The sequence below is a fragment of the Pygoscelis adeliae genome, unplaced genomic scaffold (genome assembly GCF_000699105.1).
Source record: "Pygoscelis adeliae isolate BGI_AS28 unplaced genomic scaffold, ASM69910v1 Scaffold85, whole genome shotgun sequence".
Taxonomy (NCBI): domain Eukaryota; kingdom Metazoa; phylum Chordata; class Aves; order Sphenisciformes; family Spheniscidae; genus Pygoscelis; species Pygoscelis adeliae.
The window spans coordinates 7,220,664-7,245,097 of NW_008824900.1; the positions used below are offsets into that span (position 1 = coordinate 7,220,664).

Consider the following 24,434-nt stretch of genomic DNA (forward strand, 5'->3'; position numbering starts at 1 on the left):
TCAACCACATCTTCGATTAAAGTTCACAATTTCTTGTTCATTTTGATGGCATGGCAGGATGTCTGCATCCCTGTGGCTGCACAATGACTTCAGGCAGAGCAATGGTTGGTTTGTGGTTTGAAAGATGTGGATGTGGTAGGACAGGCAACAATAGGGTGAGCGCTGAATCTGGAGCTGATTTTATATCGGCAGGGTCCTACCCTAACCGGGAAAACACCTTCCTTGACCCAGTGGCCTTCTGAGCCATTGAAATGAGTGTCTGAAGGATGTCAAAATCCATGCCGTTGAGCACAGGAGATGATACCTGCTGTGATGCTCAGCCTCTGGACCACAGTGGACTGCAGCGCACAGGTGAGGTGCCTGAAGCTCCTGAAGAGCCAGCAGTGTGTAAGCCCCACATGCTCAATCATCCTGGGGAATGGGCTCGCTTGGCCTGACAGTGGGAAGGGAGTGAGGATCTAACCCATTCTCCTGCCTGGCTCAGCAATTCTTTGCTGTGACCTTTTTTTTTTTTAATTATTATTTATTATCTTCTGATGGTGACCATCCTTCTGTATGCATCTAGCAGAAGAGTGAGCATTTGGATAATCCAGGCAAATGCTGCGTAGTTTTACTTTACGGTGATGGAGAAAGATGTTTTTGCTTGGACTCTTGCAGAAAAGGAGAATGGAGCAAAGCCGCTTCCTGTGACGGCCTCGGTAATCAGCTGTGGGACTGAAGTTTCCGAGCTCCATAGTTTGGCAGCCTGCAGCTGCCCATGGAACTGGTGGTCTGAAGAAATTTCTTTGGCCATGTGCCAAGGGAGACGGGTGCCCAGCTGTTTCAAAAGAAGGGGATGAAATCGGATTTGTGAGCCCACTGGAGCATGAGAAGTATTTATAATTTCTGCTCTTGTTCTGAAGACCACAGTGTAATGTTTGTAGTTCTGCTGAGGGGAAAGGTTTTGATTTCAACTAAGAAACAGCCCTCAAATACACAAAGGTTAGAGCAGAGAGAAAAAAAAAAAAGATTTAATCCAGGAACAGCCCTTGCTCGTAGAGATGCCATCCTCTGACTCCTCTGGCAATGGGAAGGTATCATTATTGAATAATTAACAAACACTACAAAATAATATGTCACAGAGCTGTAATTAATATTGAACAGAAACTTTAGTTATCTTCTCATAGTGCTGTTTAAATTCTTCTTGGTCACAGGATGGGTAAAATAGACTGTAAAAACTGACCAGGTCGCTTTGCGGCTTTGACATATGATGCAGATTTTGAAGCTGTTCACCACCTCCTTGAGTTGTGAGCTGGTTTGGAGCCTGCAGCGGCACAGCTCACCCCAGGAAAGTGGCAAGTGTCTGCACCAGCTTTGGGGGCTCATTTTGTCTCAGACATGTGTGATCCTGCATGACTGCCCAGTGATTACATATTTTCACATGTAATCAATAATTGTTATGTATTTTATTATGTGACAGGAGAAAAAAAAAACTATTTTTTTATAGTACAGGGGTTTGATTTATACCTGGCCCTCAAGGCCAGCACATCCAGTACTTTGTATTTAGAGGAAGGTCTGTGTGTTTTGTTGTTGCTCAGTGTGTGCATATGCATATTTCTGGTTTGTTTTGCTGTGTCTTTAAAGTACCAAGCTTTGCCAGGGGAAGAACATGAGAAAATGTTCTCAGTACAAAAAGACAGCAAATCCCTCCATGCTGGGGAGAAAATCAGTTGTCAGATAAACTGAAACTGTGAACATTTGCCATTCAGGGCTTGATTGCACATGGTCCATCTATCTGTGTAGTATTTATAGGACTTCCTTGATACAGAAATCATACAATGAATAACTTTTCCTGAGAAGGGAGCATTTTCTTATTGTCGGAAGGAAATGCTCTGCATAATGCAATGAACACCTTTTGCAGGTAAATGCAAGCTCTTATTGTGTGCCTTTGTGAACTGATTAGGGTTTTCTTTAACTTTCCTTACAAAGGCTCTACAAAAGGAGCCATCTAGCGGCACTGTATTTCTGCAGGTGTGTAGCAGGTGATGCTGGAGCAGTGCCCACCTGCATGGTATGGGCTTTTCCCCTTGGGTTTGGTGTCTCGAGTTTGATCCACGCAAAGTCTGTGTGCCCTTGCTGTCTGCAGAGCTGGCGCGCATCAGGCCACTGATATTTGTGTCTCTGCTGATTTATATGCATATTAGCTTATCTCTCTGAAAGCAGATTTGAAATTGGTCTGGTGTTGGCTTTTTGCATATTGCAAAAATTAACAGTCATACCACCTAATCCTGGCTGTTGGCGGTGGCACCCCTTCTAGGATGGGTCTGAAACTATGCGAGTTGGTTCCTAACGGCTTTGTAGTATATTCTTGTCTTACAACGGGATACCCCACGGAGAATGTGCTGGTTTATTGGAGTTTTCCCTCGGTCAATATTGCAGCCATAGTCTTTCACCTCCTGCCTTTAGCACACAGGATACAGAACCGTACCTGAAAGATTACGTAAGAATTCGTGACCTAGATTTTCTAAACTGGGCAAACCCAAATGCACATTTATGCTTGAACGTACTTAACTACATGACAGATGCAAGTGAAAAATGTGTGGAGAGAGGCAGTCTGCAGGTATGTAAACTACCCGGGGTCTGGCCCAGTGGGTGTGTTGTACTTGCAAAAGCCTTTGAGAGTGTTAACAGACTGTCATTAAAATCCATTCATCATTACAGATGGCTGTAAAGTTCTTCCAAATTCTCTGTATTTGTGCTAGGTACAGTGAGTGGCAGCTGCTGTTGTGTCTGTAGTAGATGACAGCATCAATTTATTCCACGGTCTTCTCAGTAGATCGCAAAGGCTCTGCCTCTGTCTCCACAGAAACCCGGGCTTTCTCTACTGAGATAGATGGGACTTCGAATTCAATCACGCTCACAGTACCTGAGCCCCAGACCCTCAATCACCATAGATATAGTGGCTAATATACCAAAGAGCATACATTTTGTGTGACAGATTTTAATAAAACACACCAAAGGTGGAGTCTGGAGAATTAAAACCTGTGTGTTCAACAAGGAACAGAATTCAAACTCTCTCATTAGATGCAATGGCTCTGAGCTTAAAATGTTATTTTTGCATTAATGTTATATTATTATTTTTAGCATCAATGGCAATCAGTATGTAATTGGCAATGATCTCATGCACACGCCTGGGTACAGAGTGTTCTTTCCCAGTTTGGGTGTATTTGCTTGTTATTGCTGAATTGCAGCGTGCGCACACGCAGAAGAGGCCCCACAGTCATTAAAACTTTCCCTGTCAGTGCCAGGGCTCTTACCACTGAGTACTCAGAAGTTAACCTCTCCATGTATCTTCTGAGAACCAGATAAAGTTAGGACAGAAAATTTCTGTTTGTGGAAATCCTTCTCTTAGGCCTGTGTTCTGTGATAGACATCTGCAGTGTCACACTTGATCTTTGAAATGTGGTGCTACAAAGTGATGAAAACCCTCCAAAGGTTTCTTTATAAAGGCTGTGAACTGAGATGGCTTTTAAAATGTGGGAAAAAATACTTTGACCTGATTCTACACTTCTCTATGAGAGTGGAATGGCTTTCATTGGCATCGGGAGCAGGAGTGGGTCATTACTGAGCTACAAACACGACCTCCCGCGGGAAAGGTGCAGAATTTTTGCTATTAGTCCCCAAAGGGAGGCCACATGACTCTGGGGCTGCTGGAGAAGCATGCGTAGAATCACACAGAAAGGGAGTGTTTTCCCAGGACTGTAGTGGAAGCACAGTTGAAATACGTGCTCTTGGGTGGCATGTGTTGTGTTTGACACCTGTAATACTGAGCAATTTTAATAGGGTAGCCTCTCAAATGAGTTGGCTTTGGATAGAGCCTCTTCCAATCTATGTCTATTCTAGAGAGAATTACTCTGTTGTAAAGGCCAAAATGGTGCTTTCCATAATAATTTTTTTTGTGCGTTCTGTGGATGAGATTAAGTCTATACAACAATAAAAAATAGCAGTGTTAGGTGTTGGTTTAAAAATACTGCTTTCATCTTTGACTGTGGATACGTACAGGCTATATTAATAGGCTCTCTGCTTCTAATTTGGTCCTGGTATAACCTTCCATTTTTTCAGTGTATTTAATGTGATTTGCAAGCACAAAGAGAGATAAGAAGGTGCTACTAACGAATAGCTAGACAAAAGTTGAAAAAGATGATGATTCAAACAGCGAACCTGCTGACGTACGCCCATGGTACTGTCAGAACCGGGAATGCCTGGTTTCAAGATCATCTTTCTGCGGGATGACTTTGTCCTGACTTTAATGTCTTAGACATCCACGGCAAATAAAGTCTGCAATTAATCCAGCACTGTAAAAATTAAATATTGCAGAACAAGTAAAACCCATCCTCCTGTAGCCAGCTGAAAACCAGATGTGCTGCTTTTGTTTGTACCCCTGAACTTCACAAGTGAACACAATTTATTGTCAGCAGCTGCTGCTGTTTTAAGCTCGGAGTGCTGAGCTTCATTTCCCCTGCACTGCAAACATGTGTACGTTCTGCTGTCACGTATGGTTCCTGTCTTGAAATCATTACGGTGTAAAAATCACGCTTGGCTTTGGTGAAAGTTATTGTGAGAGAGAAATGCAGATTAAAGGTGGATGGAGATTCCTGGTTTTGGGGCATTTAACACTTGCATCAACAGGTGTGGGATTGTGTGAGGCTGGATTTGACTGTCCAACTATGGTATTTGTTACGCGTCCTTATTTTTCAATGTATATCTATAGTTCTCGGTTGGTACAGTTGTTCTACAGACTGTGCTTTATTTTTAGTCCTTGCTCCTCCCAAAGAGATGTCTCTGCAGACACTGTGTGTCCTCTGTGGTGGGGAGGTTTTGTGGTGTTCACTGTCCCTGCAGGCAGGGAAGAGCTACAGCCGAGCCTAGTTTTGTGTCTGCCTTTGAAGCATTTAAAATTCATTCATCTTTTCAAATTCCAGCATGTAGACTTGGAAAAGCATTTCCCAAAGGGGGGCAAAGCACTTGAAGGAGGAAAACAGTTTAAAGAGGTGAACTGTACACCAGTAAATCTGCTGTTTACTTTGCTTTTTTCTCCTGAGGTTTCATCACAGCTTTCTAGCATAGTAGTGCATCAGCCGGGTGGGAATGCTCTGCTTAAAGACCCGGAGCTGCGCAGCTCAACCCGCCACTCATGGGCACAGGGGTGATAATATGGAGAGCGAAGATCCCGACTGACACATCACATAAGTATCATGTCAGATGCTGTTTGAAACAGGAACAGGCCCACGCCTCATCTTTTGACGCTTTGTCAAGCTACAGAGAGGTTTGGATGGGGCAGGCGGGCAGAGCATGGGGCAGGGCTGTGCACTCCTCGGGACATGGGAGGATGTGTGCCTGTCGATCTGGTTCAGGCCAGTGTCTTGTTTGTGGGTAATAAGAATTACCACAAAAAAACTAACAACAGTGAACATCTCTCCCTTCCTTTCTCCTTTATCAACATGCCATTTGCTGTATAGATTAGGATTTAAATTTTTATTTATTTATTTATTTTTAGCTGAAAGACAAAAATCGTTTAGCAAGAGTCAGACTGTGAGAGGAAATATTGCCAAGGTGCACAGAAATATCCTATCGCGGCATCACTTTTAGAGACTTTGGAAAGAGTTTGATGAAGACAGATTCCATGAAGACAGATTCCATCCCCCCACCCCCCGCCATTGTTGCAGCTAGGTATTTTGGCCCTGAGTTGCAGTGTCGTGGAATGCTCCAGTTACTGATAAAAAGTGCTTTAAACTGTATTAATGACAAAAACTGATGATAGGGATGCTTTGCACTACTGTGGAGTGGTGTCCCAGTAGCTCTGCACACTGCTGCTGTTGAAACCCAACAAATAAAGTTCACATTTGCTCTTTCATAGTTTCCTTCGTATTTCACATACTTAACCTGTAATAGTTCAGGCTATGTTTGGGATATAAAATTTATATTAATAGAATTAATAGCATCTTGGATGCCTCTTGTACTTAAGTTTTGTATAACTGGGGGACAACAGTTGAAAGAGGCAAGGGAAAGTCCTGGGTGACCCGCTGTGGTTATGGATTGCACCATCCATGCAGATTTGCCTCAACTCTTTTGTGTCTCATTTAGTTATTCTCATTTATACATCCAGATATCTGCAACTCCAGACAGCTCTGTGTGTTCCTGCCTACATTGCAGGGCTGGTACAATGTCCTGCTGTCAAAAGGGGAACAGTGTATATGTGTTAAAGGGTAATCACAGTGTGTTTGTCTTGATTCTTTGTGGTCAGTGTAATTTAAATTGGGCATATAGCTGTGTGTGTATATATATACACACATACACACAGCCATATATACATATCTATACACGTGCATATATATATGCACAAGAGCGCAGGGCATCTTGCATTTAATTACTTGACGAAGAAAAAAGGTGATTTCCGGCACCAGCTTAGAGGAAAAGTGACAGCACAACAATTAAAGTTTCTGAGCTATTTCACATATACAAATCCAAGATCCAAGTGCATTAAAATAAAGCAAGTCAAAATATACAAGTGGCATAATTAAGCTGAGGTTTTGGAGTTGGCTGAACAACAAGGGGAACATGAGAACTATCAAACATCTGAAGTCTCAGAGCAGTGGCACCTCAGTGGAGATGTTTTGGGTATGATGTTAATAAGCTTTACGTTTGTCTTGCTCTATTTGCAGTTTGTTGCTGGGTGTGGAGCAGTCTTTTTCTTTGAAGAGACATTGGAGATACAGGCTAAGTGAAGGGAGCTGGGCTCTGAAAATAATTGGGTTTTTTTTTTAGTTTGGTCATTCATGGGAACGAGGGCTGCCTTGAAACTAATTTTTTTTTTTTATTATTGTTTCCTCTTTGATGTCTAAAGAAGAGCAACGAGGCTGGTGAAGGGTCTGGAGAACAAGTCTTATGAGGAGGGGCTGAGGGAACTGGGGCTGTTTAGCCTGGAGAAAAGGAGGCTGAGGGGAGACCTCATTGCTCTCTACAACTCCCTGAGAGGAGGTTGTAGCGAGGTGGGTGTCGGTCTCTTCTCCCAAGGAACAAGCGATAGGACGAGAGGAAATGGCCTCAAGTTGCACCAGGGGAGGTTTAGTTTGGATATTAGGAAGAATTTCTTCACTGAAAGGGTTGTCAAGCATTGGAACAGGCTGCCCAGGGAAGGGGTTGAGTCACCATCCCTGGAGGTATTTAAAAAATGTGTGGATGTGGTGCTTAGGGATATGGTTTAGTGGTGGACTTGATAGTGTTAGGTTTACGGTTGGACTCGATGATGTTAAGGGTCTTTTTCAACCTCAGTGATTCTATGATTCTATAAAAAATGCTATTCTTTTTTCTCCTTAAAAAAATAAGAAAGAAAAAAGAATTTGATTTTATGTGTGCCCTTAAAAATTAGGAAAATAATTTTTTTTAAAAGATATGTTCTCTCCAAACTAGAAATAATTTGTTTGAAAAAGGTTTGGGTTTTGGTTTGTGTGGGTTTGGGTTTTTTTTTTTTATTTGTTTGTTTTAAACTTCTCTGCATTCCTCTGTGTCTGATAGCTAAAGCTACTTGCGAGCTGGAGATATTAATGTGGAGAGAATCACTTCATTCACTCACAGAACCACATCTTCTAATGAATAAACTATTCAAACGTTTCTCATTGCTGAGCTGCAGAGGTCAAAGTGATACTGACTCCCTGCATGGCCTTGGATAAGTCATTATCTCCCTCTCCTTCCTCTGCAAAACCTGACTCTTAAATAGTTCCTCACAGAAGAGGTGTGAGAAACAATTAGCTAATGCTGGTAAAATGTTTTGAATACAAAATGTGGTTCATATGTGCTAAAAGTGACTCTCATCAGTCATCGTTAGCGGTTGCTGTCATTTACCAGCCTCTGATTTTTGGTTAGGTCTTTCACCAGTGAAAAGAAAACAGGACAGACTCAAAAAGTCTATCAATATTTATACTCCTGTCTTCAGATGTTTTAACAATTCCCCATTTATTTCATCTGCTACTGATCACTTTAATAAATGGAGATCTTTCCTGTTCCACGGGTCTAAAAATGGTGTCCCCCACTAGCCTGAGGACTAGTTTCTGCAGTTGGAGCAAAGATAGCTTAAACTCACCCACCCCTGGCTATCAGACAGGTTCCCATTTGATAGTAATATACACATGTAAGCACCTCTCGGTTCTGTTCTAGTTTGTTGCATCTTTTCTAGAGCAGATTGCCATGTTCTGTGTTGTCTCTAGGATCCCTGGGATAATCCTTCTTTTTCTTTGGAGTTGTAAACTTGCACTGCTGTTGATGGGCTAGGACAAGTTCTTGTGGTAATAGGTGGAGGTGGGTGTGAAATCGTGAAGCAAAGCGTTGTTCTGCATCAGGCAAAAGTTTTACATGTTCTATTCCTTTTCCTTTATATGATATATTTTAAACATTGCAATGTTATGGTCTGTGTATGTATCAAAGCGTCCCGGTGTGGAGAAGAGGAACATGGTGGTTAAGAGCTGACGTCTAAGCCTGGCTCTGACCCTCCTGGGGAGCCTGAGCATCTGCAGCTGCTCACCCTCTCACACAGGGCTTGTTGCTGCCACAGCTTCCCACCTGCGGCAAGGCTGCAATGCACCCTGTGGGAAACACTTCTCCGAAGTTGCATTATGTAGAAACTCGAAAAAGCAAAATTAGGAAGGGTTTGGTTTGTAGCAAAGTTACTTCACTGAAAGAAAGCTCGGGCTATAAGGTTGCATGGTGCTTTCTGCAGAGGAATGGGGCAGTTCCTGGGATAACAAACTGCGGTCATTAACACAAGGAGTGAAGAGCAGCATTAAGGACCTTGCTCTCACTCCATTGAAACCTGTGTCGGTTTTGCCATTGATTTTTAATGGTGTCAGGGTGAAGTCTCTGGTTAATAATTGCTCACAAACCTGTGTAAAACCTCCCTGCTCCATCTGAGAGGGTGGTTGGACTCTTGATCAGTGATGAAGGGGGTGCAGGCAGTGGTTGTCTGCACTGACTTGGGCGGCTCAGAGGCCTCTCAGCTCCGTCTTTCTGTTATGAACACTAACATGGGGATTTTTTTGCACTATGGTGGATTGTAATTGATTTATGTTTTCATGTAAGAAATGCTTGTAATGCATGGGATGTGACTATTTTTAGTAAGATGAGTATAATTTTTCTCCCCATTTATAGGATGGCTATTTTTCCCACCGACCGAAAGAGAAAATGCGAACAGACAGCAATAATGAAAATTCAGTCCCCAAGGACTTTGAAAATATTGATAACAGTAACTTTGCTCCCAGGACTCAGAGGCAAAAACACCAGTCTGAGCTGGTGAAAAAACCCCTTAGCAAGCAAAAGGAGCACTTGAGAAAGAAACTGGAAGAGGAGAAGATGAAGGAGAACTTGCTGCTGGGGAAGAAATCCAATGAGGTGATGCAATTCAGTGATCACCCTGGAAAAAACAGCAGCAGCAGCAACAACAACAATTTGAAGGAGATTCACAGGTCTCCCAGACAGCATCATTTAAAAAAAGGTGGAAACAGCTCCCCTGAACTGAGATACGACCAACCACCAAAGTGTGAGGTAACAGGCAAAGAGGCAATCTCAGCCATGTCCCGCTCTAAATCTAAGCAGTGTCGGCAGCAGATCGCAGAGGTGTATTGTCAGCACAAGCATGGAAAGCTGATGCCGGAGAAGGTGACACGTTTCTGTACGCTGGAGGGTAAGTTGGTAGATCGTGAAGGAGAAATAACATGGTATCTCGGGGAAAGGATTCTATGTAATTGAAATGGCCTTCTGGTGACAAAAAATGGCTTTATTGCAGGAATGTATAATGTACTTAGTCTGTGAAAACGAGGGAGGTTTGAGGATGTTTTAAACAGGGAGTTACGTGGATGTCACAAGATCCTTAGTAGATTCCTGTAGAATTTCTTTTCACTTTACTTCCACCAGATTTTTATTACACTATTTGATCTAGGTATTCAGCTGCTACTCCTGTTTCTTTTAGTTCTTAATCCACAGACACAGAGAAGCGTAGTCAAAGTCTTGTTATTCTGTACAGGAGTTGCGTGCTTTTGGGGGATCAGGGAATAGCCATGGTGAGTTTTGGTGCCTTATGCTAACTGATAAATGAGTGGCATTGCTGTTATGGCCATATGGCCATTTTTCTGGCACAGTGGATTCCTAGCTAATAACCAGGACTCCTAAGCATTTTGATAACCCAGATAGTTATTGGAAGTATAATTAAAAAAACTTCAAAAGCATGGGAAAAATATCTAATTTTGTGGCTCACTTCTATTTTTAATGTTCTTCAATCAGCAAAAGTAATTTTCAAAATCACTCTTGTAAAGAGTCGGTTACCTCTGCTAGCCTAAGCCAAGCTTTGATTTGTTGCTTTTGGTTTCTCCATGCAGTCAGATACATGAGGTATCTCTCAGCTTGCTGTTGGTTTGCATGTGTGAGCTGACCTTTTCCTACTTTTCAAGAAGAGTGCTTCATGTGCCACCATTCATTTAGCTGTAAGCTTCCCATACAGTAAAGTGCTTTTTTTTTTTTTTTTTAAAAAAAAGCATTGATCAGTTGATCAAAGTAGGTATTGATCAAGGAACAGCATTATCCACAGCAGTACTTGTTTATACAGCAGTCCAAAGTCCCCATCCTGTAATTGGCACTTCAGCCCATGCATGTAAGGATATGCCAATGTCTTTGTCCGAGCTGAAAGTGTAGAGGAACTTTTACAAACGAGAGAATAGGTCTTGCTTTGAGATGCTACAGTAAACATGGTGAGCCATGGGGATTGGGGGATGTTTAGTTTCTTTCATTAGGAATATTTAGTTACATCCTCTAACCCCCATGGCTTACCTGTTTATTGCACCATTACAAAGCAATGGTTACTATTGGGTGGTTTCAGTGTGGGAGGGAGGAGGATCCATGTTGCTATTGCCTAAATTAGGAGGCTAAACTCCCTGTACACACAGTGGAAAAAAGGACGTGCCCCAGAGGGTGTTTCCAAACAAGAGCATCTCTGTAATAGGAAGCTTAGGCTTTTAATTTAGATGACGCATATTACCAGGATGAATTATGTGAGCACCCCATTTCCCACCCCAGTGCATCTGTGACTGTTTTGTTTTGTTTTTTACCATGTCTCTTTTGGTGTTTTTTCTCCCTTTCTTGTCATGGTAATACTCAAAATCGTTAAGCTGGGTGGGCAAATATTGGAGATAAAGAATTAATGGAGCAGACAGAAGACTTGGTGTTCAGTGGGAAGCAGGGAGAGGGATAGCAAAGGCAGCACAAGTTGAAGGGAAGATAAAAAAACAGTAGAGGTAAGAATTGAGCAAAACCAGACATCAGTGACAGACTGAGCATCAGTGAGTACCCCCGGGTGCCCCTGAAGTCCCATTGGGGTGCCACTGGTGGAATCCACTGTGATAAGCATGTCCTTGGTATCCTTCCCTCCTCTCCTCTAATGACAGGAGAGTCAGCTCTGGTCTGTGAGAAAGCTGATGGTGGTCAGCACCTTGCAGACACTGTCCTACACTTTTTGGGATCAAGGACATATCTTGGTAATGTCATCAATGCTATCTATATACCTTGTGTAGAGTAAATGTATCGCATATACAAATACGCAAGTGATATCCTGGAGAGAGCTGGAAGATGTATTGTCATTAGTGTGGGTGCACACTGCAGCTGTGTGCAATTTTGCACACACCTATGATTCCATCCCCTGCCTGCTAATCTGTCTCCCAGGGATGCAGGGTGACTTTCCAGAAGTTTTAAACAACTGCCATTCTTAAAAACAGGCTTCTCAAGAAATATTTATTGCTTCTTTTTTAAATACAGAATTTATCTCATATGCCCTGCAGTCAGGATAATAGCATGGTCTTAGAACCAAGAACAGTGTCACCTTTTATACTTGAAGCCTTTCAGCATCTATGTACATTGCACATTGGTATAAATGCTTCCTTTGTAATAAGACATAGTAAAACGTCCAGGAAAACTGGGAGCTACAGATATGACTAGAGAAATGGAGTTGTCCAAATATAGTTTTATTGTAAAATACACGTGAATTTAGTAACAACTCTTGAGGCATGGATATGTACCACATTAAAAAATTAAGTGTAAAAAGACTGGCTACAATTTTTAGGTTTGCAGTGCTAGAGTTTCATTTAGATTTTTATTTTAGGCAGTGATGCTTATTTAAAAAGAATAATTGAGGGATGTCTTAACTTAGCCAGATGGATCCTTGTGGAAAATGTTGACTTTTCTTTGCCTCAAGGTTATTTCCTCCTGCCCATGCTGACAGCTGAAGTTAACCGCTTCAACAGCCAGATTTCCTTGGCAGAAAATCTGGACATCCTGTGTTACATACAGGGTTGCTCTAGAGCAGATTTGGGAGCTTTGCTGTGGGGAAGTGATAAAGTAGCAGCATATTGAATGGGACACGAGTTGCTTATGCCGGAGACACCAATGCACAAGCAGATTGGGACATCAGGCCTACGGAGGAGATCCAAACTTTGAAGTCACTTCTCAAATGTCTGAATACAGGGCTATCAAGACAGACAGGAACCCCAAAACTGAAGGTACCCAGTGCCTACTGGAAGGCCTTATATGTATATAACTTGGTAGGTCCCTTAAATTTTACAGTCCTATTAAAAATATATTGCCTGAGTTTAAGTGTGTTGTGGTCTCAGATCTCTCCTCCCCACTGCAGAACATAAATACTGCTGTTATTCACTCACAGACTGGCTCCATCCCTCATCAAAGGTGTCTTCATCAACTCCAGAGGTCCTTTAAAGGAGTTGAACTTGGTTAGGAGATGTTTGTGAAGCACTGGCCATCAGCTTTTGGGGGTATAAGACACCCCGTTGTTAGGATCGCTGGTAGGGGCAGGTCTGGGTTGGGTGTCTTGCCACTTTATGCATCAAAAAAGCTATATGCTGTTTGTCAGCAAAAGTCAGACATCTGGGGACTGAGTCTATGTATTCAGCATGTGAGTGCTATTCCCTTCAGTTTGGTTTGAAAAAAGGTTTCCTGTCTGTTTTCAGCAGAGCTGTGAAGTATAAATATTTATGCATTGGAGCAGCACATTCATCCATTATCCCAACATATAAATGTGTTCCCAGTGCTATGGTTTCCATTGAGATGTCATCCAGCATTTAATCCCCTTGGATCCTGTCTCAGCTGATCAAAACCATGAAGTTGCTAAGTATAGCTATCAATCATGGACGTGACTCCATCCAGCTGGATTGTCATAAATGTTAAGTGATACGTTCACTTGAGTGGTTATCAACGGGAACAGGATCTTAGAAGCTGTTTCTTTTTTCTTTTAAGTATTTTATTGTTTCCAAAGGCAACAGGCAAAGGAAGTCAAATATAACTATCTTCAGTGTATAAAAGAAAGGATTGTTAAAACCAAGAGCATCATATTTACTACCTGTTTGACATGCAGGCGTTATTTCCATGAGAACAAGAGGACACGGGCTGCAGTCCCTCTAAGGATGTTGCAAAGAGACAACACTGCTGAAGCAGCAAAACGGGACATGGCAACTTTACCAGTTACCTGACTTGCAGAGCATGTGAGCTGGCATTTCCCAACAAGCCAGTCCTGAAAACAAGGCACAAACGCTACGGAACGGGATTGGTGTCAAAAGCTTTAGGTGCAGCCTTATCCAAAGTCATGGCTGAGATCAGGGCAACGGGCAGCTTGCAAGTCGCCCTTCACTCAGAAGGGAATGTCTGGAGTTTGTAGAAGTGTGTTTTGAGGGGAAATGCAGTCAGTGAAGGTAAGAGGTGAAAAGTAGGTTCAGCATAAGGTTAGACGAGGAAAGGGCAAATCCAGTCCTGTGCAGGTTGGGGAGAGGGTACAGGGAGACATCCTTTTGGGGAGTTCATTTCTTCTCAGGAGACATGATACGGAGATCAGCAACCTGTGGACAATGTGGCAGATTGTTTCCTTGCTGGGGCCATCTCCAGCCTGGTCCTATACAGGCCAGACTAGAGGCACCGATTCCCCTGGTGTGCCAGACTTGCTTCTGCTCACCGAAGCTGTTGGTGGACCTGGACCAGCTGCCTCCCTTCCTTGTCTGTCATCATCCATGGTCCTCCTCTTGTGCGGAGGTACTGGGAAGAAGCAGAAGTTTCAATGTGAATTCTTGGCTCTAAAATAAGCTTCACTCTGTACCTAGATAAACTCCTCTTTGACAAAGCACAAGTAACCTGATCTGTGCCATGTTTCCCCCAGCAGAATCCCTTAATCCCATGGGCAGGAGTACAGTTTAGAATGGCCACTGTGACCCTGACTGCAGAGATTGCTGCCCAGATTATTGGGCAGCAATGTAATTACAATTACACAACTCCACATTTCAACATGCATATTAAAGTTGTGATGACTTCTGCCATGAAAAAAGCCCAGCTTCTGACCCACTGGCTGGATTCAGTCCCGAATTCTGTTTTTCACTCCCATGTGGTTCGTGGTAGTTTGTAGCTCTGAATCCCATGCCATGCAAGTTTGCTGGGTATGCCGCATGGTTCCTCCTTTGTCATTGGCACCAGGTCCGTGAGTCATCGCAGGCACGGTGCCAAGTGGTATCTGCATCAGTCCTTCTCTGGGCCAGCTTCTCTAGGCTGCCATATCCCCAGGGGAGACTCTGGCCTAATCCTTATCTTTAATTACCCAACTAGGTTTATACTTGACCCAGATCTATGGCCCTAGATAGACCAAAAGTATGTAACAGATTTTTTTGAGGGGTATTTTCTAAGATGTAGTTCTGGCAAAAGAAAAGTCCCTGGGAAAGCAGAGAGCCTCCACTGATTTATTTCCCCTTGGCTCTTCTGTTGTCTTTTCTTAGTTTATAAATCAAACAGGTTTTCTGCTACCTTCATCCCTGTGGGGTAAACCCAACTCATAAATAAAGTAGAAAAATAATCAAGCTACCCTCATTCCACATCATTCATCAGCACTGAAAGAGTTCTTTGCAGATTAGACGGCTTTCTCCCTGGTTGCTTATTGATAATGCTGCTCTGGCACATTGAAGGGAGAGTTTTCAGTTTTTTACAGGCTGCTGAGAAGAAAATTTTCCATTTCATTTTAGAAAACACAGCCTTCTTTTGGTTTTAAACCTGAGAGAAAAGGGCTCTGGAGCTCTGTTTACTGAGTAATATGCACAGATAATAGCAATCTGCATGTCTATAATGTTTTTATCTGACTACTTCAAAGCACTCAACAGAAAGAAGTATCATTTCCAGGAAGGGAGAGGATAAGCCACTAAGATGCCAAATACTTATGGGGTGGAGCAGAACAGTTCTTCAAGGCATGGAAATGAGAGCATCCTCTATATAATTTTGAAAGAATGGGAGCTGTAACTAAGCAAATACAGAATTTCATCTGCTCAATATGCATGTGTATGCACATAGTGACATATAAATGCATGGCTTTGTTTGGCTTTCACATTTTTGGCAATGCATTTTTGGACTCACTGGGTTTGATCTAAAGATTATTGAACCCCAAATTTGTCTTTTTCTCCTGGTTTCAGGATTCCCAATGGCATTGGCTGCTGCTGCTTTTCTGTACGTTTAATCTGTTAGTGTGACAAAATTACCGTGGTGAGCTGTACACGGTTTAAGGAGCATGTAAGAGCCACTGCATGTGCAGCCCAGACAGCATTTTAATTTGCTACACCACAGATGACTCCGGTTGCAATAAATTTACTGCGAGTAGACTAATTGCAAAATAACCCTAATTGAGTAGTTATCAGCGAACAACATCCTGTGGAACAAAACTGCTTGCAATTAATAGCATTTAAGCCATACACTGGTATTCTGCAGAACGCTAAGATGTAATTATACCGTGTGCAGAGATTGTGTTCTGTTCTGGAAACCATGTTTCCAGCACTTCTTTCATTATAAAGGGCCGTTTCAAGATTCAGTACTTGCATTTTAGGCGAAATGACTTTATCAAATAAGTGGTGTGTCTCTCCTCTCCCCTTACATGTGTAAAGCAGAACCAACTCTAATAAAATCAGTGAAGCTGTGGCACTGTAAGGAAAAAAATGAGATCTCAGGAAGAATGTATGGTGCCAGTGATTCTCAGATTAACTTTTATTATGGCCACATGTGCAAGTTTGGATAGTTAAAATTAGGATGTAAGTAATGAAAAGGTACTTCATTGTTTTGGCTGAAGATAGACCCTACCTCATTGTATGGATGATGACTGAAGTATATCATTTATGTGATGAAAATGCATGTAAATGCCAGGACCCGAAGTGCACATAAGCCCTTGTCACCAGACTGGATGTGCAGGCAGGTGTCCCACCATAGCTGCCTGCGTTGCTGTTGGGTGACCAGTGCACTCTGGTCATTTGAAGGAAGTGATGAGGCAGCCTTGATGTAAGAGCTGCCAAAACGCTTCCCCCTGCTCACAGCTGAGTTGTTCCTGGGCAGAGGGCCAAATGAATGAATTATCCTCACAAACTGTATCTGGTCAGCGGGTCAGAAACTGGACAAGTTTCTTTGCTGAAGGAAGATCTGCGTACATCTTGTAAGGGAGCTGGAATTGCTAGAAATGTCCTTGCGGCATCCCAAAACAGGGTGACATTGTTTTGCCACCTCCCTGCATCTCTGGGGACAGCTGCAGTGTAGAGGACAGGAGACTGGATGGGTGAGCTTGTGGCGTTGCAGAGCTGAGGGGTTCTTCTCCCAAAAATAAGGCCATTATGAGCACAGGCTGGCTCTGTCAGCACTGTCTTGCATAGTTTCAGCTTTGGTTTTAGAAGAAATTCAGTAAGGGAAAAACTGTTGGGTGTCTGTGCCAATTAATCCTTTCATTTAAATACAGACAATTCCTGTCTAGATCATCACAAGTTTAGAAGTGGGAGAATGAAATCAGACTGATGTTCCTCTGTTTTTTCCATGTGATGCTACTGTCTGGTCACGTTTTTCCACGTTAGGCCTGTCTGGTCACCTGTGGATCTGGCGGCTGCAGAGTTGGTCCCTGACAGGCCAGGGCGGCAGACTTGCAGAAAAACATCTTGACAAATGGCATCTTAAGGAAATGCTGAGAGCAATGCATGACACAAGGAATGGAGGGCAGAAGGGCTGGAAAATTTATGGTCAGCAGCCTTAGTTCTCACCAAGCCTCTGTTTTGGAAAATTATATCATTTTATGGAGCATTAAAGGCGGAGCGTGGGCAAGCGCAGGAGAGGATAATGGCTAAGTATGTCCTTGCTGCAAACCTCCTGGGAAGGGAGCGTGAGGGTAGCAGAAGCTCAGTGAATATTTTAATAAAGATTACTGTGTATGTACAGAGATGAAAGAAAAGTACTTAAGTGATCGCTAATGCTTCCCAGTGATCCTGAAATATGTGGACAGAGTGTCGGAGGGGAGAGTCAAATTACAACTATGGCTGGAGAAAATTGTTGGTACAATGGTATGAGCTGGTAGGGTTGGAGGGGAAACAAGGGGGGGAAAAAAAGAAAGAAATAAAAAAGCGCAAAACAAAACCACCAAACTCAGCCTCCCCCTGTGGTAGGAAAACTTGAGCCATACTGGCAGTCATGGGGTTTTTTCATACAAAACAGGTGTTGGACCTCTGGAGTGGATTCTTTGCAGTGATTTTAGTGGACAGACCTTTAAGAGGAAACATGGCATCTAATTCTTTTATTTTTATTCAGTGCTAAGCAAGCAGCTGTTTGATGTAAATGCACAGTAGTACTGAACTGAGCTTGAGTTAAGATTGCACAAGCAGCCTCAATGTTATATTCTTTCCTGATTTGACTTTGCAACCATAACAGAACTGTGTTAGAGTGTCATTGTTACATGCTAATTGTAAGCAGGCAACAGCAACTTTCAGATTTGCTTTTTGGTTTAGGCCTAAAGCGTCACCAAGGACACAAGGAGATTGCTGGGGCTGGCTCACTAGAAATTCAGCTCTGCCTTTCTAACCATTGCACTTCTCTAAGTACCATTACTTAGCGAAGTAATACTGTGTTTTCACAGGAATCCACAGCTGATGAACTATTATTTTGAGAATGGGGAAGTGTCATGTCCCAGAAATCCTACACTAGCTGCAGCTCGAGGCTACCACAGATTGGTTTGAAGTCAGTGGCAGTGACTGTATTACTTCTAAAATAATTGGGGGGAAAAGTCTTGACATTTAATTTCCTCCTTCTGAGCTGGGGCAAAGAATTTTCCTCTTTTGTGGCTTCTTGAAACAGATGCCTTAACTATTTACAGTTTGTTACAGGAGTAAGTATATAGTTAAAGGGAATACACCCCTTTTCAGGCAGCTTTTTGAAAGGGTACATTTATTTGATGTATTTCAGGAGTCGCTGGGCTTTGAGACCAGTGGCTGGTTTGTAATATCTTTCCTTGGAATGAGGAAGAGTTGTTTAAGGGATCTACTCTGAATTAAAATGCCAACAGTCTAGGCATGAAGCCAATCTTACAGGATATTAATGCCATTTTAAGACTCCAGACCATAATTTAGTTGTTTCTGTTGCAAATATTTCTTCTGCAGAAGGTAGTTTTAAAACATCAGTCTCTTCTTCTCCCTGGGTAATTGTGACTTCCACAGAAAAAGTAAATGACAAGAATCTGTAGCTGAGTAACCTTGGAAAAGATTTTGAAATTGCTCAATGTATATTTAGTTTTCCAAATAAATGCTCATCTTTGAGCGTGTGTTAGAAGTGAATAGCCCTGATTCCCCTCTCTCACTATTTTAATATCCGTGATATGTCACTGATTTATCATCTAGTTGTCTCAAAGAAGTTATTCCTGATTGGCATCTTTGTAAGGAAGAACAGAGTACTCCCAACTCCCAGTATCTCCTGCTGTCACCACTGGGCTTAGTTTAACGCGCATTAAACTCTGAAGTATTCTATTTACAGTTTTACTGTAAAATAAGATATTGGTTTTAAAGTCCTGGCCCTACTGAAAGGTCCATGGCAAAAATCCATCATTTTCCTTCTCTAGTTTTCTCATCAGCCTCCAGGGAGGCCAAAGAATTTTTCAGTTCTGTCTCCTAGAGCTTGCTGAAGCTGAATCATCACTACCATCTCTTGTGTTCGCTGCTTACCCATCTGCCTTCTTCCAGTGGATGTCACTGTAAGAATGGTGGGAGATTTAAGCCAAAAAACAGAATTATAGTGCAGGAAAATCCTTATCTATTAAATCAAACTCTGCAGTTTATTGAAAATATTTGAATAGCGATTGTATGTGCTTTCAAACTGTGAAATTCATAGGTTTTGATCTGCAGGACTGAATCACCTGTTGCCTTTTAAAACAGAATTTCTCCATATTGCTGTTCTCGTGATAAAACACAGTCTTCTACGGGCAGCGCTGCCAGGAGAGCATTGGCCGTACTCCAGTGGCTGCATTCCCGTGTTGTACCACCTTCTGTTATGCTGCTACAACTTCTCTGGGTGTTAAAAGTTTTGAAGAAAGGCCCTTCTACCTCCTAACAGTGTGCTTTGTCTAGACTGAGGAGAGTGGGTGCATTTAGGTTGTCAGTGGGTGGTACATATTAAGCTCATTGATAAGCATATGAAGGCTTGGTTCAGACTTGGCTTCAAGTTTCCTATTCATCATTACTGCATATACACGCTGGCTGTGTTTTGGAGGGACCATGTTGTTCTCCACAGGCAGTGAAATGCAGCGAAAACTTCAGCTTCACACATTTTTATTAACAGCTGTATGGATGCTGCCTTTGAGTTATGCCAGGAGTTTAGAGGAAAAAAAAGCCTGTGTCCTCATGAATCAAAAGCTTTTATTTAGACACCGCTCTCCTTACCTTGCATTATTCCCTGAGGAATCGCTACCATGGCAAATGAAGCTTCTTGTAGGAGGACACCCTTCTGATCTCTGTCATGCTGATGGTTTGAGGGCCAGCTTTGTGAGTTTGAAAATGAAATCTTTATGATACTGTAAGGATAGCGTGTCATCTTTGTGTGGATCAGCTTGAAGAAGCTCATCTACAAAGTTCATCTCCCACTTTCTTGCTAATTCCTCCAGCTTGCATTTGCTGACTTTAACGACCAGCTGTCCTTGAGGCATGATAGTCTGCAACAGTTGTAGGTCTTGTCAGGGAGCACCACAAAAAAAAAGGTGTCTGTCAAAAGGATCTTTTTCTACAAATCTCGTTGGAAACCTTCACTACTCAACTGTAGTTCAAGGCAGCCCTCCATGTAACTAGAATATAATTGCTTGTACCATTCTCTTTGTTGCAAGGTGATTGCTTCTCTTTTGTGGAGACTTTCTTGCCCAAACTAACGGTGAAGTGTTTTGTTGAAGTCTCGATTCATTTGTATCACTCATTAAAAGTTGTAAGAGAAACACATCGCTGGTGAGAATGTACCTTTGTTTGTGACCAGCTGTAAATAGCAGCTTAAGCAGTCTTGCTGCTTACTCACCTGTGTTTTTAATTGGAAATGAAGGTTTCCATCCAACCAATAGATATTACCGTGCAGTGGAGTATTTTAAACCGTGGTACTTTTATACTGAAAGCTTCTGTGTATGCGGTGTGTTACTGTGCTGCATAATATTGTTGAGCTTGACAGTAGCATGACTAAACAGAACCATACATTTTCATGTTCTCCATCTCTTTGTGGGCTGTGATTCATTCTGGGCAATTTACTGAATAGTAAGGAGGAAAAGGGAATTTTAAAAGAGGAATTTACTGCAATACATGTTTTACCCATTTGTACTTTCTCTTTTGCATGGGTCCTAGGCGTAAGTGCTCTGAAAGAATTTCACTAATATAACTGTAAGTCTCTGAACAGGTTTGAGGATCTATCCCAAAGTCATTCTCTGTCTGAGAAAGAGTCACGTTCTTTGGTTGCTTATTCAAAAGCATTGGAATGTACTCCCTTACAGAAGACAAAGCTGGACAGGAGAACCCAGCCTGGCTCTGTTGCCCACCTTGCCAGAGTAAGCAAATGGCTACTGAGAGGTGTGACTGAGATTAATTGTGAATAGAGCTACTGAGGTTAGTTGTGAATAAGACTTCTACATAACACACACTGGCTTTGTCAAGCCACAGCAGAGGGAGGCTACATGGAGCTGATGTGTTTTTGTAAATAATTCTACCGTTCTGCCAGGAGGTGAAGACAAACCCAAGCTGCCCAAGAAGTATTAAAAGCATAGTGGGCTAGAGGTTTAACTGATGTATATTGCACTAGCTTTGATGACCTCACTTAAATGATGTCTTATTTCAGTAACTTTATTTAGTAACCTTTATCAGTGCATGTTAAAATGTCTCTGTGCACTTCTATCTCTGTAATTTTAAGATCACTGAGGAAAAATAAGACTGTTGTTCCTACAGGAGCAAGCAAAGATCAAGAAAAGAGGTATTTGGGGCTTGGGGATACTTGTCTTACCAGTCAATGGAAGTGTATGGTCCAAAGCAAAGCACATCCATCCAGTATTTTGGGAATAAGAACAGTTTTATGACTGTTCCGATTCTGAAAATGTTCTACCAGCAGATCCCTGAAAAGCAAATGGGAAAATCACTTCTGTCAGGCTCCTGAGGAATACTACGAGGAGGCTTCATATATCTCTGGCATTCTTCACCTAGTCAGCAAAAAGGAAATCTGTTCAAAATGGTCCACTTCTGGATCTTCTTAATGAGAAATCCCATTAGATTCAGCTTTATCTTTTACAATGAAAAGGCTGCAGTTAACACACAAGTTCACACGTTTTCATTTCTCTCAATCATTTATGGCCATTTGTAGGCATAATTTGCCAAACATGCAGACAGGATCATCTTCGTGTTTTTCATGAAGTTTGCTTTCTATTGCTGCAGACTGCAAAAACTTAGGAAAGAAATAAGAGTGATATTAGAGAGCTCCAGTGCAAGCTTGAAATGGCTCAGAGAGCTATACTGGAATCCATCCAAGCAGAAGTCTCATTTAGAAGAAGAAGGAAAAAAAAGATTCTCTTGTTGTCCCTATGATGAAAGAATATTTTTCAAAGTCTGTTTATTATATTATCACCTGGGGATGCGATTACTGAGAGCAGTCATTAGAGAGCTCCCAACTAAAGAGTGACAGCAAGAATATGCTCCATTACGCCATATCATAAACCAACCATATAAACACTAACTAGAAAGTAAGCCCTAGACTAGCACTGTGGAAACTTGGGATGTGTCACAGGCTTGTTGGGACACTTCAGACAAATCATGCCATGTACAGATCAGAGATAACAGGTACTTAACTCCATTGCAAATACATGCAGAGGAGAAATGGTGTGTGGTGGTATTGTTGTTAGTTTGGTATTTAAGTGGATTTAAAATCCTGTTTATCAAGAGACTTGGAAATAATTTTGTTACAAAATAATAACAACTTTTTCTGAGTCCCCTAAAGGCGTTTGCTGAACAAAAGTATCTTTAAGGAGGAAAATGGTAACTGAGTTTCTCTGAAGTCGCTTAATTTAAGCGCTAAAATCTATAGTTCTATCCCTGAAAAACCCTACTGTTTTGCTGGGGGGATGAGGGCAGGCAAGAGAGCAGTCCAGCTGTAGGCCCAGTCTGACGTACTGTCACTTCAACAAATTTATTAACACGTCACTGGCAGCGGTTCTTCAGCTTTGCACCACAGCGATGCACAAACGTGAAATCGCAGGAAAAGTTTTCTGCAATGTTTCCCCTCCATATTTGTCTGTTCCGCTCATCAGCATCAATCTGGTACAGGGACTTGTGTGTGATGGCTACTGGTTGATGGCTACTGTAAGAGGTGTCAGTTGTGGAGTGTATCGATTGATTGTTTCTGCATTAGACACCTAGGAAAAGCATGATAGTAACTTTCTCTCTTGATCTGGTAGCTATTAGCATGTCTGATATTTTTGCACCAAAACAAATCCGTTCCCTTTATTTCAGGGTGGCTAGGAAGGGAACTGTGTTTTTAATGATCATATATTTCAAAGACTGTCTGGTGCTGTATTAGTTTCCACAGTAAATTTCCTAAGGTAAAGTGACAAAACAGTAATTTTTCATTATGAATCAGCTATCTATGAAAGATTGGATTTAGGTCAGAATTTATTACCCTACGGAATTGAAGCCAATATTTAACATAATGTCAGCTATCTTGATATTAGAGAATTTTAATGGCTATGCAATTTTATTCAATGATGAAGTTATTTCAGTTGTGTGGTATGTGTCTAGGCAATTTCATGTACAGACCCTTGAGATGAAAATTGGATAAACATGGAAAATGGTGATTGATTGGTAGAAGGTTGCAATAATGTCTGCCTTGATATACCTTTTATTGTTAAATTATTTATCTAATGCAATCTCCTACACTTTTAGGAGTCTTTAAGTTGGCATTAAATCGATGTTTAAATCTTCACAGTCAGAAAGGCCTCATAACTCAAACTGATAAATATCTTCTAACATATCAGGAGGAATAATGATCATCTTAATATCTGAAAGCAGGAAAGATATTATTCTTTCTATTTGCTATGAATCCCTGTAGAAGGACTGAGCCATAAACCAGAAGAATTAAGATTAGGAGGCAGAAAGAAATATTAGAAAGAAAAAGTATAGTAGTAGTTTGTCTGGGGAATTGAGAGCAAATTCTGTTTGCTTTGAAAGGTGAGTAAGAATTTTCACCAGGGCTGAGCAGAATAGGGTGAGTTGACATTCACATGTTGGCTGTCCTCAGAGGGCACACACAAATCCTTCCAGAGGTCTGTGGGGTGGCTCGTTCCTGGAGGCAGAGAGAAGAGAAGGGCCACAATTACTTTGTCTGCCAAGACACATCAAGCGTCTACTCCAGATGACTAAGCCTACCTTTGACTGATTTGTGCTCAGGGTATGGAAGGTACATGGTGGATCAGTGGAATAGAAACATGTGGCCTTGGAAGAGCTGGAAACAAAACCACAGGATGGCATTTGGATTTGTGCCTCAGAGCTAGTGGATAAGACTGATCCCACGCAAATGGCCATCGAAACAGCCCATGTACTGTGAAGCCTTGGTGTACCTTTGCTCTGCCCTGCATGTCCTCTTGCATTACGTTCCCTTGCCTAGAGTTTGCCTAAATAGAGATTAATAATTTTGTATTGCATTGTCCAGAAAACAGTATAGATAATTCGGGTTTTTTCTCATCTACCAAGTGTTATATGGCAAGGGCCTGGATTATTTGTCTAGACAGCCGATAATAGTAAGCACAGCCGAAGCTGCCCTTTTGCTGTTTATGTACCAGTTTAAACACTGGAAAGAAATATTAAGCACAGTCAATAGGCAAAAAAAAAAAAATCCTCATTCAGATGGTAACTAAACCTAGTGAAGAGTGAATGGGAATTGCAAGTTCCTTTCCGCCTTAAAGGTGGCGATATTGTTGAACACTAATGCTGGAATTTTCTTTGAATAGTAGGAAGCTTTTTATTTTTTGAGGTGGAGATGGAAAAAATTATTCTATGGATAAACTAATTTGGAGATCCTATTTTCATCTT

General features: G+C 41.8%; 1 protein-coding gene across 1 annotated transcript in view; it reads left to right on the forward strand.

Moving 5' to 3' along the window:
• The first annotated feature begins 623 nt into the window (after positions 1–623).
• XYLT1 (xylosyltransferase I) overlaps positions 624–24,434 on the forward strand; it is a 106,477-nt gene continuing 82,666 nt past the window's right edge. The window contains exons 1-2 of the mRNA XM_009324822.1: positions 624–698; positions 9,181–9,712. Coding sequence (XP_009323097.1) covers positions 624–698; positions 9,181–9,712 — 607 coding nt within the window. The remainder of the gene's footprint in view (positions 699–9,180; positions 9,713–24,434) is intronic.